The 17,267-nt window shown below is 34.0% G+C and overlaps 4 protein-coding genes across 5 annotated transcripts; 3 read left to right on the top strand and 1 right to left on the bottom strand.

Annotated features, from left to right (window-relative positions):
- Positions 1–989: 989 nt before the first annotated feature.
- LOC17889327 (protein trichome birefringence-like 45) lies at positions 990–4,991 on the bottom strand. Its single transcript, XM_006294273.2, has 5 exons — positions 4,549–4,991; positions 3,651–3,822; positions 2,828–3,009; positions 2,541–2,699; positions 990–1,501 (listed from the first exon to the last, which is right to left on the bottom strand). Exons 1-5 carry the CDS (start codon positions 4,896–4,898, stop codon positions 1,150–1,152), a joined length of 1,215 nt encoding a protein of 404 aa, XP_006294335.1. The 5' UTR covers positions 4,899–4,991; the 3' UTR covers positions 990–1,149.
- A 689-nt stretch (positions 4,992–5,680) lies between these two features.
- On the top strand, positions 5,681–6,987 carry LOC17888740 (PHD finger-like domain-containing protein 5B). The gene is made up of 2 exons (XM_006295215.2): positions 5,681–5,801; positions 6,469–6,987. The coding sequence occupies exon 2, from the start codon at positions 6,491–6,493 to the stop codon at positions 6,821–6,823; it is 333 nt and encodes a 110-aa protein (XP_006295277.1). The 5' UTR covers positions 5,681–5,801; positions 6,469–6,490; the 3' UTR covers positions 6,824–6,987.
- Positions 6,988–9,200: 2,213 nt separating this feature from the next.
- LOC17888545 (protein PSY3) lies at positions 9,201–11,478 on the top strand. Its single transcript, XM_006295304.2, has 2 exons — positions 9,201–9,372; positions 11,158–11,478. Exons 1-2 carry the CDS (start codon positions 9,273–9,275, stop codon positions 11,274–11,276), a joined length of 219 nt encoding a protein of 72 aa, XP_006295366.1. The 5' UTR covers positions 9,201–9,272; the 3' UTR covers positions 11,277–11,478.
- Positions 11,479–11,635: 157 nt separating this feature from the next.
- On the top strand, positions 11,636–14,361 carry LOC17888759 (internal alternative NAD(P)H-ubiquinone oxidoreductase A2, mitochondrial). 2 transcript variants are annotated; one of them, XM_006293984.2, is made up of 8 exons: positions 11,637–12,173; positions 12,579–12,792; positions 12,865–13,025; positions 13,111–13,176; positions 13,270–13,433; positions 13,522–13,636; positions 13,717–13,896; positions 13,967–14,361. In XM_006293984.2, exons 1-8 carry the CDS (start codon positions 11,700–11,702, stop codon positions 14,117–14,119), a joined length of 1,527 nt encoding a protein of 508 aa, XP_006294046.1. In that variant the 5' UTR covers positions 11,637–11,699; the 3' UTR covers positions 14,120–14,361. The 2 variants fall into 2 exon arrangements, with proteins under 2 accessions (XP_023639824.1, XP_006294046.1); XM_023784056.1 differs by lacking the exon at positions 13,967–14,361 and having other exon boundaries at positions 11,636–12,173; positions 13,721–13,852.
- The last annotated feature ends 2,906 nt before the right edge of the window (positions 14,362–17,267 follow it).

Genomic DNA, 17,267 nt, shown 5'->3' with positions numbered 1-17,267 from the left:
TAAAGTTTACATATTGCAACAACCTAATATTGTACGTAGCTTTTTTTCTCTCTAGCATCTTAATGTAATGAATATGGATGGTCGTCTCTCGACGACAGATTCTCTCATAACAAGACATCTAACATTATTATTGGACTTGAACGTCCTTTGACTAGATCAATAGTATTGTATCTGGACGTGGCCATAATCTCTTTATTTTTTATTTAATTTTCGATACTAAAACCATCGTTAATGGAGGTATTTTAGGAGTAAGATTTATATTATAAAGTATTTTCGATACTTTCTAGTGTTTTCGATATTTTTTAGTGTAAATTTTACTTTTAAGATACCTCCATTAATGATGCCCTAATATAGTTAGATTCCTAGAAAGAAAAAGTAGTTAAACATGAATTATAATTACCAACATTGAATATCGCTGCTATACATTGGAAATATGTCTATATATCCATTTTTTTTTGGGGGGGGGGGGTTCGAAGATACTAAATTAGTAAAATTACTTCAAAGGAAACATATTTATACTAACCCAAGTGCTTCAACCAACCAACTGAACTTTGGTATTGTGCAGGCTTTCTCACGTACATAGACATTGTTTGATTTCCTCGCCATGGTGTTAGCATGAATAAGGCTAAGAGCATAATTATAAGCACTTCCTTTGGAAACAAGGACTCAAACCACCACCATGCTCCTTGCCTAAGTCATAATATAGAGCCATCATATAATATATCTTGTTCTTGGCGACATAGTATATGAATTGAATAACACCAACACTTATTAATCACAAAACAACAAAATTATTGTGAATAAAACGAAAATATTAGTGATCCAGTAGGCTATTTTGAATTGAGAGATACCATCATTTTTGCATTCAAGCCCAACAATGTATAGCCTATAGGCCTTTTTATTTTAAATGTTTGAAGCATATTCGAATGTTTTGAACTTTTTCCTTTATTCGTTTTCGACTTTACCTTTAACAACAATCTAAGGACAAGTCACAAATAAAAAGATAGGGATTAGGGTGCTTCTTCACAAATCACAATTATATGTTTGATTACATTACATGTTACAAACTTAGTGAACTTACACATATAGAAATTAGGAAACTATATAAAATAGATACATTTGATTGATCTTTTTGGTTAATCAAATTCTTCAATACAACAAAGCAGCATAAAACAGTTGGTTCCAAGTATCGGGCAGTCCAGGAAGACACCAATGGCTACAATCAGACGAACGGTCAGGATTTCTTTTCAAAGAAGGGTTAAGATCTCCACTATATATCGATGGATGACCATCGACACGAAGAGCAGAGAGCATAGTTATATCCATTAACGAGACATGAGACTTTATCTCTTTAACCACGTCGTCGATCACTTTCTTTTGGTTTACATATGAACTTGTTGGATACGATGTTCCACTGAACGGTGTTGTTTGTCCGTAGCAGCTTTTAGCTCCTTGCGTTAACGTTGAAGTTTTTGATCTTGATGAAGCCCACTCATTTGGACTGCATCATCATATATCCATAAGTCTCCTTTTATCAATATATATTTCATGCAAACTAAGGTTATATATACTAGTGGTAAGAGGATACAACATTAAATGTTATATGTAGATATGGTTGTTATATAATCCTTTTGCAAGTTGCAAGGAGGAAAAGCTTTATCATTGGCTAAATCTAAAACAATTGGACTTATTATTTGGGACCCTATTCAAAAAACACAGCTCATATGTGGACCTTTGTCAAGAACTTGACTCATTGTTATCCTTTTGATTAAATCTAACAAAAAAAACATGCAAAATTGACACAATTCATCTCGTTTTGTAATAACATATCACAAAGCCACCAAAACAAAATAAAAACATATCACAAGCCACAAGCAATAACTCATAAAGCAGCTAATTTGTATTTAAACTTTGGTTGCATTTATGAAAAATTAATACAATTATATATACAGACGTATACGTCTAGACTTCTCTGGCTATAGCTAGCAAAAATGAGGCCATGCACAACGGGGTAAATGGTATGAGTACTAGACTAGAGAGTAGTTTGGTAGGTACGAGCAAGCAAGACAATATTTAATATAGTTTGGCAACATCTATAGCAAAAACCCTCAGTCCAACGCATGTGTTTTGATTGTGTTTCCTATTTATTATAATTTCGTAGTCGTTGAGGGCACGATGATTTATTAATCAATTATCAACACTACACGTTCTTATAACCATAATCACACAGCTCCCTAAGTCTCATATTATACGAGTTATTAATTTGAAAAAAAAAAATACTAAAAAACCAATTCATTGTTGTCAGTGGTAAATAATTCATTTTGGGATTGGAGGATCTTGAGCATCATTATTTCATAGTTTCTAAGAGTTGTTAAGATATTGCTCTTATATAAGAGTATTTTTTAACAAATCTTAACTCTAAGATTTGTTAAGATGCTATAGATAATGATGGTCTAGATTGACAAACTTGATCAATAATTTCATCGATTATAAAATAAAAAAACATAACCAAAAAGAGAGAGATAGAGAGGGTAACGTACTTGTAATGTGTGGGTGAGACTGAGAGGAAGAAAACTCTAGTGAGAGGAGTGTTGGTATAACGAAGGACCCAATTAGACCATGTTCTTAGTCCTTTTCTCAATGCCACTAACCTATCCATGTCTTTGTAATTTCTCCCTCCTGTCTCCATCTGCTCCCACCTGTCGTCGATCACCCCAAATCTTTTCTTGTTAACATTTTTAACCCCTTAATTTACTATAACGATCTATACTATAGGTAAGTGAAAAAAATAACTTATAGAGGTTATAATTTTGATTAGCTAGCTTACCCTCGTAAAGACCCTGTGTGGCTCCACCAGTGACCAGTGTTGAACAACAAAACGTCGGCTGTTCTCCAAGCGTTGGATGCATCGACGGAGATTTCGTCGAGTTTAAGAGTTGTCTTTCCGTGAATCTTGTCTATGTCTACAAGATAAGGAGCTCTATAGAACGACACCTTCACGTTGTAGTCCTGTTATTATTATTGCATAGATATTAGCAAACAATTTGAGGTATAGCTTAAAATTTATATGGTAACGAACTAGATCAAAACAAGCGATAAAGAGAGGTTTATAAAGAAATGAATTAATAGTAGAAGAACTAAAGTTTGTTTTGTGCTAATGTCGCTTTTCAACTAATCTTAATGAGTAGGCCTGAAATTAATTTTCATCAGCTTTCATTAATTTAAGCTAAAAGTATAGAATATATCCAAAACTGAAAGAAAATATAATGAAAGTTATCTAGCTTATGCTAATCCGAAGAGCTAATTAGATCTAAATAACTGAAATAACAATAATAGCAATAGTTTCTTTATATTCATGCATTATAGTGTATAATAGAGTTCTTAATAATAATGTTACTAGAATAGTAACTAATGTTGCTTTCGAGAACTTTAGTTTTTTGTTTTTTTTGTTTTCCTTTTTATTAGACCAGTGAAACTGTCACCGACGACGTCAAGTTGTGCAAAAGGTAATAAGACTTGAAAACGACATTCGAATTCACACCTTCTGGCCTCAATTTTCACGAGTGTTTATTGGAAGAAATCAAACCTACCAATAGATAAAAATATCATTTTACCGACAAATATAAAAATTTGTGTGTTGGGAAACTTACAAGGATCTTGAAGGTAGAGAGAGGATCTTCATGAATGATACGTGTAAGAATCGACGGTGCTGATGAAGAGATCATACAGATCAACGACTCCCATTGGTTTCTACCCAACGAATCACCAACGAACATTATCGTTTTGCCTCTCATTTCCTGTAGAAACTTCACTCCATTGAATCTGCTTTTCCAAAAATAAAAATCATTACATTGAATCTGTAAATAAACACAAATCATTGCGTCGATCACATTACAATAATAATTACTTAAATTATATTAACCACACCAAACACAAATCTGTTAAACTTGTACTTATTAGTTATTACACAACTTGTAAAAGGCGAATCTCTATCATAACATTGTTTTTATTTTCAGTAATAACCCTAATCATTACTTTACTTATAGAAAGAGATATTATATAGTTTGGATATATGCCACACCTCCCTAAATCCTAATGATGGAAAATATGTTATGAAAGAATGTCCATAACCATAAAATATTTGAGATAGAAAACAACAATTTTGGGATCATTGTATGATACAAATATTTGTACAGACAAAAAAAAATATATCCAAATACTATATACTATATTACATTTTATGGTATAACAGGCTTGAAATTTGTTTTTGTCTTTTTTAATAAAGTATATTCTTGGTTGGTGCATTGGCCCTACGAAAAATTCATTCGCCTATATTTACATCGATCTCAAAACACACAAAAAAAAAAAAAAATTCTATTGGATGCAAAGTTTATAACCTCGATATTAGTAAAATCAATATTTCTTTTTTTCTTATTTTCCTAGAGAACAGGATTAACTAAAAATTAACATTAACCAAAGTAATATAATCAAAACGATGTCTCAGTATAATGAAGTAGCTAACGAGTGAGTGAGTTTTGATATAATAACCTAGGGACATTGCAGTTGAAAGGCTTCCACCGGAACTTGAGGTAGTCTGAGTCAGGTCTGCCGTACGTCTGACAGTCGAACCCCGGATCTATGATACCTCCGCCGCATTGTTTAGCCCGGTAAAGCGGGTACGTCTCATCGCGTACCCACTCACCAGCAAACAGATCACAACTAGTATGGTTCACCGGGAAAACCACGGGGTTCCGGCGAGGATGCTTGGCGAAGTTGCTGTGGTTGGTATGGTTACGGATCGGCTGACGGAAGAGAGGGAGAGGTGAAGCTGATGACGTAGCGTTTTGGAGAAGAAACAAGAAGAGGAAAGTTAGAAGATATTGAACAGCCGCCGCCATTAAAGAAGCTTGAAAAAGAGAGAGAGATCAAGAGAGAAGAGAGAAGTTGTTGTTATATATTATATGTTCGTCCTTTGCATGGAACTTACTAAATATAATACGTAAATGTTAGGAATGTTATGAGAGGAGAACTCCATTATTTAAAAAGGAAGAAAATAATGAAAACTAATTAAATTAAATATTTTCGTTTTACCCATAAATAACGACATTTATTAATAGTGAACTACGAATTTTCACGATTATTGCTACAACTCTGAAACTTAACATTCTTTAGTAGTAAACACACACTAAACTTTAAAGTGTAATAATTAGACAAACGTATCACGTTCTAAATGTTTTGTTTATATTCTCATAAGGTATCAATATTTTTGTGTTTTTTGGTAAAGCAGATACAAATTAAAAATATAAAGATTCGTTGCTTTACTTCACCTCCATGTATAGAATATGATCATTGTTTTTTTACTAACTGCGAAAATAGCCACGTCATTTTGGTCAACACAAGTCAAAGCTAACCTTCAATGTTATAAACCAATTTGCCAATTTGGTACTAGTGACAGTTGCAGCTGCTACTTGCTATTTGATGACCAAGTCCAAAATTTGCGTTATATTATTGATTGGGACATGATTTAAATAGATTATTATATCTACTGGTTTGGTTTGGTTACGTAATTTTTAAAGCCCAAATTTCAAAAGGCCCATTATTATTGGACCGACTTGACTAATCTGGAATCTCGATACTTCGTTTATATCTGTAGAACCCGACCCGACTCGTTTTTGTTCGTGTCCTTGCTTCGTCTCCTTCGTGTTCTCATCTTGGCGCTCTGGGAAATTTCTCGCTCGCAAGTCGCAACGTTCTTCTTGGTTTTGCTGAACTTAGATCTTTCATTTACTTGTGAGAGAGAGGTCAGTCACTCTTTCTCTAAGTTTTCGTTTTTTTTCTTGTTCTTTCTTGATTTCGTTGCCTTAGTTTTTAGGGTATTTAAGTGTTTATGCTTATTGATGGATCTATGTTCGAACGAAATCTGATTTTGCTTATAGAAGTTATTGTTGGGTAGTCTAGAGTTAGGTCTCTGAAATTGGGAGTTAGAAAAAAGAATGATCTTTTTGGCTGAAATTTGTGCCGATAAGGTGTTCGACGAAATTCCTCTGAGAAGATTAGTATTAGACAAGTTCCTTTTTGAAGTTATAAATTTCCTTTTCTGCTTACAATTGATTATAGTTTAGTGTTTTTTCACTAGTTTTATCAATTCATAAGCTCCATTTGAGTTTGAAGAAGCTTGTAATTTTTTTGTTCCACCATTATACTCGTTCAATATCAGCTTGGTTTTGGATATTGATAGTTTAGAAACAAGTTATAAAAGGGATAATTTTTGTTGAAAGAAACTGCTACATGATGCGGTGGAATAGGATGGACTAGCTCTAACTAAGTAGAATCTGAAATCGTCAGTTTCTTTTCTATTATTAAGCTATCTCTCTTGGTAACCTGTCCTTTGTGAAGCAATATATAGAGTTATAGACAAGTGACTGACCTCTCTTGCTTTTTTTTTGGGGGCTGAACCTATGTTTGCAGGTAGAACACTGTTCCAGTAGCCATGGCAAAGCATCATCCTGATCTGATCATGTGCCGGAAACAACCTGGGATTGCTATTGGAAGACTGTGTGAGAAATGCGACGGGAAATGCGTGATTTGTGATTCTTACGTGCGTCCGTGTACTCTTGTACGTATATGTGACGAATGCAACTACGGGTCATTCCAAGGCCGGTGTGTGATATGCGGAGGAGTTGGAATCTCAGATGCTTATTACTGCAAAGAGTGTACACAACAGGAGAAAGACAGAGATGGTTGCCCCAAGATTGTTAACCTCGGGAGTGCTAAAACTGATTTGTTCTATGAACGTAAGAAATATGGATTCAAGAAACGATGATATATGGGTATTTCCGCTATTTGCACAATCCTTTTGATTGCTTCAACTACTTGGATCTCTTACTGCTATGTGTAAAACTTGTTTGTTGACGACTTCCGTTGCATAAAACATATATATTCCTGATCTTATATTGGATATCAATAAAGACCTTATGCTAAATTTTATTCTTATATTACAAAGGCAAAGGAAATAATAGCATGCATAATTTCTAAAAACAGCAAGAGCAGCAACTAGCCAGACTCGATCACACACGACAAAACCCGATAAACATATTCGAGTGATGATGTTTGTGATGTCCGGTCGTCTAATCCAGTTTAAGCAACCAAGAGCAAAGTAAAATTAAGCCTAGCAAATTGAGTATCCCACCAAAATCCAATTCTATCGCCAGTCTTGAACTTTCTTCCCTCAAGAATGTTATTCCATCCGTATAGTTTGAAATTCCCATCTGTTTCTTTCTTCATAGTAAGAGTTATTGCAACCTTAGAATCGTAGTCGTACACATCCACTAAAACTACCGAGTTCGGTTTTGTAATTTTTGCAGAACGAGGAGTACCCCATCTGAGTAAATATTTTTTCTTCTACCACATTTTTGGGCAACGTTAGTGTCTTACTCAAACCTGTGTCTGTCTCTGTGTCTGATGGTGTCAACGTTATGAAGATGTTAAATGGGTGGTTTGGATCATACGGCTTATCTCGACACGCCTCAGTTGTTGCCATGGCTATTTTACTCTCTTTAAAGCTTTTTATGTGAGATGTTTTTGTATTGAAGCATTTGTTTATGGGTTAAGAATGTATATAGAGTAACAAGAATTGTGTTGCATGGGTGATTTGTAATTAAGAGTTTAGGATTATAAGAAGATACAATTTAATAACATTTAATTTTATTCACTTTTAAATGAACACTTTGTATTGAAATGTAATATTATTTTAATCAAAAATTTCAATAACTTCTTCAATTAATAATATCAGGATATTTTGATTTATAATTCTTATCCTAACGTGTGTTTGAAAATTACATAAAAGTTTTTCCTTTACCATAGCATAATTATTAATTACATGAAAGTTCAACTTGAAAATTACATCAAAGTTTTTGCTTATCCTAAAACATTATTTGTTTGTTAAAAAAAAAAAGTTTCATAAACACTTTCTAATCAAACTTAATTTTCTTTGATTTACTCTAATTAATAGCTCGTGGATTCTTAACTCACTGAAATCAATATTTTATTATCACCATTCACCAATCAGATCACATCTTTGTTAACTATCAGATCACATCTTTGTTTAGTACACATTAAACTAGTTAGTATAATTGTTTTTGCAAAAACCGGTTCGCATGAAGTAGGATACTAGGAAACTAAACCTGAATAAAATGTCTAAACAAAATTGCTTGCTTACCACCAAAACTGATATGAAAATCAGAATTAGCCACATAAAAGAAAAAAATAAGTACAAAAAAAAACCATGCCTTTATGTTTCGTATATTTATTTTTTGTTTCCTTTAGAATTAAGAAAACCTAGAATTCGAAATACACCACCACCCCTAATTATGTACAACATAATAGAAAAAAATTTGGAAACAAAATTCTCCAAAAGTCAAAAACTTTATGTGAGTGTGTGTGCATGTGTAATGTGTTGTATTATAGATGCGTCTCCAAAAGTCAACTTTCTGTGAGTGTGTTGTTGTTATAGATACGTCTCCAAAAGTCAGCTTTCATTATCCTGAGCAGAAGCATGCCAATGGCAAGATAGGGCTTGAAGCTTTTTATTATCTTAAATTATTTGTTTTTAAAGGCCAATACTTTTATTAGTAGATCAAATCCATTAGGTCTTTTGGTAACAAAGCTCGTCAAACTCTTACATTAATATCTGTAGATAACAGAATCATACGTAGTGTATTGTCTTTTAAACCTAAGTCACGATTACAAGACAAGCTCATCTCAATTTGAGCCTTGGAGGATCACTGTTTATGACAACAACTGTTTCACACCATTTGCTTCAAGATGTCAACTTAACTTAATCCTTCATGCCATTTGTGTCCTCTTATTATATGCTCTCCCTGCATGAAATATCTTATAAAAGTTGGTAACAATTTTTTTGCATTAACAATATGCAGTGGTTTGTTGGTATTAATTAGAACAAGTTCATAAAAAATAATACTTTTGAATTTGATACAGTTAATTCTAAATTATTTGGGGGATCTACGTCAATCTTGTCATACCTACCAAATGTAAATGCAATCATGCTAAAAAAGCAAAAATATGTCTTAAAATGTTTTAAAGGAGTTAATTATGCGATTGAAGGAAGCAACTATGTATATATAATATAATTCAAAACTAAATAGAAAGTCTTCGAAACTAAAAAGGCCGGTGTGTGAGACGACATTTTGTGGCCATCTATAAAAGAGGTGAGAGAGAGAGAGAGAGAGAGAGAGACATAGAATAGAGAAAGAATGAGTTATTCATCAACACCAAGAATTGGGTTATGTTTGTTTCTCTTCTTCTCATTTGCTCTCATTATCTCTTCTGCTCGCATCAGTCTTTCGTTTTCAGGTACTTCCTCTCTTGATTTCTCTGTTTCCTCAGTTCCAAGTATTATGTAGTTTCGTATGAATCTGTTTCTTTGGTTATCCATTCTTTAAGCACTATATGGCTTACCTCACCATAATCTTTATCTGTTTTTCATAATCTTTTTATGTTTCTTGATAACATGGATAACTCATCTCTTAATCTCTGTTTTCCGTTATGATTAGTTCTTTTCTTTATAGTTTTTAGTGATTGAGATCTAATAGTAATAAGTGTATACATTTATTGGCCGGTGAGGTGTGGTGATCCGTATGCAGAACAGTGCTTGTCGTCTTAAATGATTGCTCTACAAACTCACCAAAAGAGAAAAGATTGATTTACGAAAATATAAAGAGAAACTTAATTACACCAATAAAAAGAGAAACTAGCATATTTAATAATGATCCCTAAATACATATATACACATAATTTTAATACGATATAATAGTATTATGAATGTTGTAGACTGACAAATTAAGTAAACTTGATTGCACATGAAACAATAGAATTTTAATTAGTATGTCATAGTCGGTGTTTGCTCTGCAGGAGATTTTTTTTTTTTTTTTAAATTTATGAACGTAAACTTAGTTTTTTTTTGCCAACTCGAAAAATTAGATTTAAAAAACCCATGTTTAAATTTAGAAAAAAAAGAAATTTGTTAAAAAGAACATTTTTTTCTTGGCTAAAATATCGTTTCTCTTTAGCAAAGACAATATATGATTTCAGAAGTTTTTTTTCCTCGAAATTTCAATCTACATGGCAATAATCCACTTTAAAGTTGAAATTTTTTATAAACGTTAATTAGTACGTTCTATCTACATGCCAAGTTTTTTTGTTTTTTTCTCATTTAGTTTGGTGCAATCATCTTTATTCCACGCAAATGAAATTGCTAGATTTTACTTCTTTATGAAATGATCAGTTTTAAAATTGCAAAACTAAAGTCAAATGACGATAAAAGTGATTCATATGAGGATGCATGATTTTGCTGAACTTTTTTTTTGTTAAAACGTTAATTTAAGAGTTGATTTTTTAAAAACAACTAAATAAGTTGTAAATAAGTAAATCTATATCTTAGTTTTATGTCCACTGTTTACAGCCAGCTGCTTGCATCAATACAATTTCTATCTATGTATATTCAAATCAAGCGAACATGAAACACGACGTTCGAGATTGTCTTCCCTGTAGCTAGTTCACCCTTTCGCCGATGACTTGTTCACACGGCCAAATCTTATCTTATTAAAACATAAACAAAAAAAACTTTTGGTGATGCCGACGAATCCAGTAAGAAAGTTATAATAAACTATGCAGTCTGGTCATAAAAACAATTATAGTATTAATAAAACCTTTTATTGTAAAGTAAAATACTATAGCTCATAATCTAATCTATGTTCACTTTCAAAAGCGTTGACATTACGACAAAGAAACAAGGACAGATCATACTACTACAACTATTTAAACAAATCAACATATCTTTTAGCAAACCGTGAAGAAGAGGTTTTGGGCCTAATCAAGCTACAACTAGAAAATTTAAAGAACAAAACATAATCTTTTTTTTTTTGGGTTACTTCAAAACATATACTTTTATACTAGTGTCGACATAGCTGTAAGAAAAACATTGGAAACGAGGGTGTTGAGATTCGAGTTCTGCCTTAGATACTCTAGTTGACATTTTAGTTCTTATATAAGTACAAAAGTTTTCAAGTTGTTATTGTATATCATTATTTTCTAGTACGTTTAAAATGTAATATAAACAACAAAAAATGCATATGACAGAAAATGAAATGACGGTGGTGCAAGAACGGTCACTGATGGTGAGCACCAACGACTACGGTGAGCCTTCAGCTAACGTTAGACATGATCCACCCCGTGGCGGCAGAGGCCGCAGACGTTGAGAAATTATGGATAGACAATCTTATATTTTCTTAATCTCCCCAACTCCTTTTGTGTAAGCTTGCAAATAATCTATATATACATATAGACCAATAAATTAAAGTTGTTTTTTTTTTTCTTTAACGAGTTATATATGTAAGCGACATAATCAGAAATAAACTTTGTAATATATAACACTTCGTTATTCTACATCTATTTGATTCACATGAATTAAACTGTTTATGGGCCATATCTATTAATTAAGCCCATAAAAAAGAACATATAGGCCCAAGACGCATTAAGTTCGTCGAGAAAATTTTCAAATGCTGCCAACAGCTCAGGAGGCCAATTCTTAAACGGAATCTATTACCTTTGACTGAAGAAGATTCTTCAATATACACACACACACATCACAACGAAGAAGACGACGAAGAAGAACAACAACGATGTTCTTAATCAAAAACCTCACACGAGTCTCACCATCTACATCATCATCGATCTTGACCAGATTTAGAAACTCCGGATCATCATCATCATCATCATACACTCTCGCTTCCCGTTTCTGCACAGCTCAAGAGACTCAGATTCAATCTCCGGCATCAAATGGTGTGGATCGGAGTCAATACGAAGGTTTGAGACCGACGAGAGAAGGAGAGAAGCCGAGAGTGGTGGTTCTCGGGTCGGGTTGGGCGGGTTGTAGGTTGATGAAAGGGATCGATACGAATCTCTACGACGTCGTTTGCGTATCTCCGAGGAACCATATGGTCTTCACTCCTCTCCTTGCTTCTACTTGTGTTGGCACTCTCGAGTTTAGGTCTGTCGCTGAGCCTATTTCTCGTATTCAACCTGCGATTTCCAGAGAGCCTGGTTCTTATTTCTTCCTCGCTAATTGCTCTCGCCTTGATCCTGATGCTCATGAGGTTGGTGGTTCTACACTCACTCTTTCGTTTATGGTTTTGATGAATTTCTTGGATTAGGTGTTTGATTTGGGAGATTTATAGATCAGATTGGTCACTGATGATGCTGGGACCTGTGAGATCATTTTTGAAATTTCCCATGTTTAAGTTATGAGTTGCAAAAACTTTGTTATATTTGTGAAAGCTGATACAAATCTCTCTGAGCTTTTTGGTTACTGTAACCCTTTAGCTTTTAAGAAAATTAGCTCGATTTGCAGAGTTGGTAGAAGACTAGGAATAGCTATTATTTCGGTAAAAGAAGTAATGGAGTTTCTTAATGGTACTAAAGTGTTAGCTTCAGTTTTGTTTTTGGTGAAGCTTATGGGGTTTGATAGTCTGTTGTTATATGACTTGTTTCTTGGTAATTAGGTTCACTGTGAGACTTTTACTGATGGCTTGGACACATTAAAGCCATGGAAGTTCAAGATTGCTTACGACAAGCTTGTAGTAGCAAGTGGTGCAGAGGCATCCACGTTTGGAATCCATGGCGTCATGGAAAATGCCATCTTTCTCCGTGAGGTTCACCATGCTCAGGAGATCCGGAGAAAGCTTCTTTTGAATCTGATGCTGTCTGATACTCCTGGTAAACAGAATTTTATCCTCTGAAGGATAAGAATCGGAATCAGAATTAGAATATAACAGTTCTTTTAATTAGGCATAGCGAAAGAGGAGAAACAGAGGCTGTTACATTGCGTCGTTGTTGGAGGTGGACCAACAGGGGTTGAGTTTAGCGGTGAATTGAGTGACTTTATCATGAAAGATGTTCGCCAAAGATATGCCCATGTGAAGGACGACATTCATGTTACCTTGATAGAGGTTTGTTTGTAAGACGCTGCTCCCTTTGAAATCTTCTTTGCAAATCATCACGAAAAGAAAAATTGTTTCAATGCGAATTTTACAGGCCAGGGATATACTTTCATCGTTCGATGATCGTCTTAGACGTTATGCTATCAAACAGTTGAACAAGGTGAACACATTAAGAAGTCGTACATGCAAATGGTTTTTGCTAACTTTTATGGGGCATTTCCTTTTAAAAACTTCTGGTTTTAATGTACATTAGTCTGGAGTACGGTTTGTGCGTGGGATTGTGAAGGATGTGCAGCCTCAGAAGCTAATACTTGACGATGGCACAGAAGTTCCCTACGGACTCCTAGTGTGGTCCACTGGTGTTGGTCCTTCTCCTTTCGTTAGGTCTCTTGGTCTACCAAAAGATCCTACTGGAAGGTTAGTCCATCAAGATCACTGTACTAGACCTTTTTTTGCTAAATATTACTCAACAGCAAGTTGACTTTTTGGATGTTTATCTCGATAGGATTGGCATTGACGAATGGATGCGTGTACCTTCTGTTCAAGACGTGTTTGCCATTGGTGACTGCAGCGGGTATCTGGAGACCACCGGAAAACCAACCCTTCCTGCTCTAGCTCAGGTAGATAACATTTCATACTCTGTTTCTGGCTCTCATTTCTTCTTAATAGTACATTTCTTCTATGTCACTGACCATTTCAGGTAGCTGAGAGAGAAGGCAAATACTTGGCGAATCTCCTAAATGAGATCGGGAAAGCCAATGGAGGACGAGCCAACAGTGCAAAGGAGATAGAACTTGGAGCTCCCTTTGTGTATAAGCATCTTGGAAGCATGGCTACCATCGGTAGATACAAAGCCCTAGTCGACCTCCGAGAGAGCAAGGTAACAAACATATACTGACTCACTTGATATTTCCTTGAAAAAGGCACTCATAAACGTGTCACTTGGGCAGGACGCAAAAGGGATATCAATGACTGGTTTCGTGAGCTGGTTCATATGGAGATCGGCCTATCTGACTCGAGTCGTAAGTTGGAGAAACCGCTTCTATGTCGCCATTAATTGGTTCACCACTTTCGTCTTCGGTCGTGACATTAGTCGTATCTGATCTATCTGTGTCCAAAGTGTTTCATCTCGGCCTACTGTTAGCGAAGTTGTTTGTACAGAAACACACATCAATAACAAGCTCCAGGTGAAGCTAAGAGTTTTAACTTTTTTTGTGTGTTGAGGTGAGTAATAACTTTTTTTTTTTTTTTTGTCATCTTTTGAATATACGGTTTTTTTGGTTGTTGAGAATTCTTCAGAACGAGAATTTTAATAGATTTAGTAATAATGATTTTTCTTCATCATCATGTATGATCTAATGGATCATTGAGTAAATAAAAGTTCTATGTAATGTAAACACAACAAAAATAGTGTGATACATGAAGAAGTACAATGTTCATAACAAATATCTAACATGGTGTAGTAATGATTTGTAAACATTCTTATTTTGTATTTAAATTTTTTAAACGCATCTATGGCTGATATAGAAACATGAGAGCATCTAAGGCTAATTTTGGTCAGTAGTACAAGAGTATCTCCACGAATCTAATAGTTAAAGAAAACATAAAAGCATTGTCTAAAAACTAAACAATCATGTGGACTGGTGCAACTATATTAGTGGACAGAACCTGAAGAAGTTTTTCATTAAAATATACAGTTTAAGTTTGGAACCTTATATAATCACATGTTTCTGAAGTTCATGTCAGTTGTCACGCATGCTCGTGTATTCTCTCCAAGTGTATTGCCTCTATACTATTATCATACTTGTTAATGTCTAGTTTTATTTTCTTTGTAGTATCCATCGTCGTCTCGATCTCTCGTCTCGTCCTACTTTATTGTTTTCGTTTTGCTCTTCTTCTTTTTTTTATACAGAGAGACATAATGCAGCGAAGCAATAATATATTAAGAAAAGGTAATGTCATGTTACAGTTAGCGAAAGGACAAGAGAGAGAGAGATGGAACACTGCGAAGTGAGAAAAAATAAAAATAATTGATAAGTGACAGTGTCGTGGTTCTGTCTTTAAAAAAAAATTATTATTTGATCTCTCTTTGTTTGGCTTTATGTCCGATTTCGATTTCTGCTCTATGGATTTGCTTCTAATTAATAAAAGTATTTATATGAATCCCATACATAAAGCAATAATTGACTTCATAAATATCTTCTTGGTTCCTCATTATAAAAATGATAATCATAATATATATATAAAATACGATTTTTATGGAGGATATTTCTTTTAGATCCGATAACAATATTTTTTTTTTAATCCCTTATCAATTATATATGAAACAAAACACATACTTTTCCTACAAACACATTTTTAATAATAATTACCTCGTGTTAAAAAGAACATATATATAGTGTATATTCATGAATGTGACCAAATGTGTGAAAAAAGTATGACAAGAAAAGAAAGCGGAAGTATGGCATTTCCTTTGAGGGATATTTTACCATTGCTTGTGTTTTCCTCAAGAGAAACCTTTGTCTAATATCTTAAGTCAATTACTATGAGTGAGTGTTTCTAACTCCGGGAAACAAAATCATTACTAAAGTATCTTATTAAGCTATAGTGATGGATGCTTGGACCCATTAACTCTAGTGTCTAGTCTCTAGTTTATGTTCTAACAGTTAGAAAACAAAACAAACAAAAAAGCTAAAAAAACTTCTATAGCCGAAGATTCCAAAGCCGAAGCATAGATGCTAGCTCTCTCGAATCACTAAAACATGCATCCGTTCATGTAAATTTCTTGAATAACTCTGGTTGTAAACCAAGATACACGACTCAAATCATTCATTTAACCAAGAACTTTTTTACTTTCCTAAGAAATGTTTGGTGAACCGAACCAATAAAGAGAGAAAAAGAAACTAAGAACTGGTTGGGGTCAAACGAAATGTCAAGTAATTCACTTGATCATGGTTGGTTTGGATACTTTTTAGAAAGTAGAAAACCATTTGCTTCTCTATGAATAGAAGACGACGGCGTTTTTGTCGGTTCACACGTGCACGGATTGTCCCAAGCATATAAATAATTAAAAACACTCTTATTGGTAGACAAGCCTAACATTTCATTAATCATGAGGTTTTTAATTTCCTTTATTTTTTAATCAACAAGTGTAGCTTGATTTCCGGCTAATAGAGTAATTAGTACCATCTTTGAAAAATATGCTTTGTTAGATATTAAACCATCCATATGCATAATGCATGCTTTGTACTTTGTGAAGTTGAAGAGACGTGTATGTGTACATGATCGATCGTGATCTTTAACTGTTTTCTCTTCTTTATCGTTGTATTTCTATATACAATAACGCCTTTGAAAAAAAAACAAGTTAACTGTTTATGTAATAGACCAAGCTAGCTACGTGTTTTATTGTACTCGCACAGATTTTGTCGATTATAATGACTTTGACTTTTCTATAAGTCTTTCTGATGGGAATTAAATTCGTGTGGTGCGCTTTTTCCATCTTATAACATGGCGCAAAAACCACAAAACTAGATATTTAAAACTTGTTGGTTTTTCATGGAGGAAACTAGCTAGTAGACTTCAACTAATGCGTTTGTACTCTCCAAGGATGATACAAGTATACAACTAAAGTACTAAACAATTGAAGATTGTTGATGGGTCTTGCATACACCAACTGAATCAAAATTTGGTAAAATACATTGATAAATATTGAAGAGACGTTAGTAAGAGTTTACACTACAAGAAAACATATCTGTTTCCGACCACCATTTCCGACCAAAATAATAGTCGGAAATTTTCCGACGAATTTCCAACCATTTTCCCACTAATTTTCGAGAAATTAAAATTCGTCGAAAATTGGTCGGAAATTAGCAAAATTTTCCGACCAAACAAAAGTGGTCGAAAATTTGTCAAATTAGTTGGTCGGAAATTTTGTGGTCGTGGGAATTTCGTCGTAACTTCATCGAAACATATATTATTCTTGTTTTTGTATTTTTTATTTTTAATTATATATTTTTAAAAATAAAAAATGTCGTCGGAAATTTGTCGGAAATATCTACGATCGTCGGAAATTCGTCGGAAATATCTACGGTCGTCGGAAATTTGTCGGAAATTCTACGGTCGTCAGAAATTCGTCGGAAATTCTACGGTTGTCGGAAATTCGTCGGAAATTCTACGGTTGTCGGAAATTCGTCGGAAATTATATGGTCGTCGGAAATTTGTCGGAATATTTTTTGTATGTTCCCGCGTTTA

Source organism: Capsella rubella, unplaced genomic scaffold (genome assembly GCF_000375325.1).
Source record: "Capsella rubella cultivar Monte Gargano unplaced genomic scaffold, Caprub1_0 scaffold_4, whole genome shotgun sequence".
NCBI classification, from domain to species: Eukaryota; Viridiplantae; Streptophyta; class Magnoliopsida; order Brassicales; family Brassicaceae; genus Capsella; species Capsella rubella.
The sequence above is the reverse complement of the archived record's forward strand: the minus strand, read 5'-3'. Positions and strand labels throughout refer to the sequence as shown.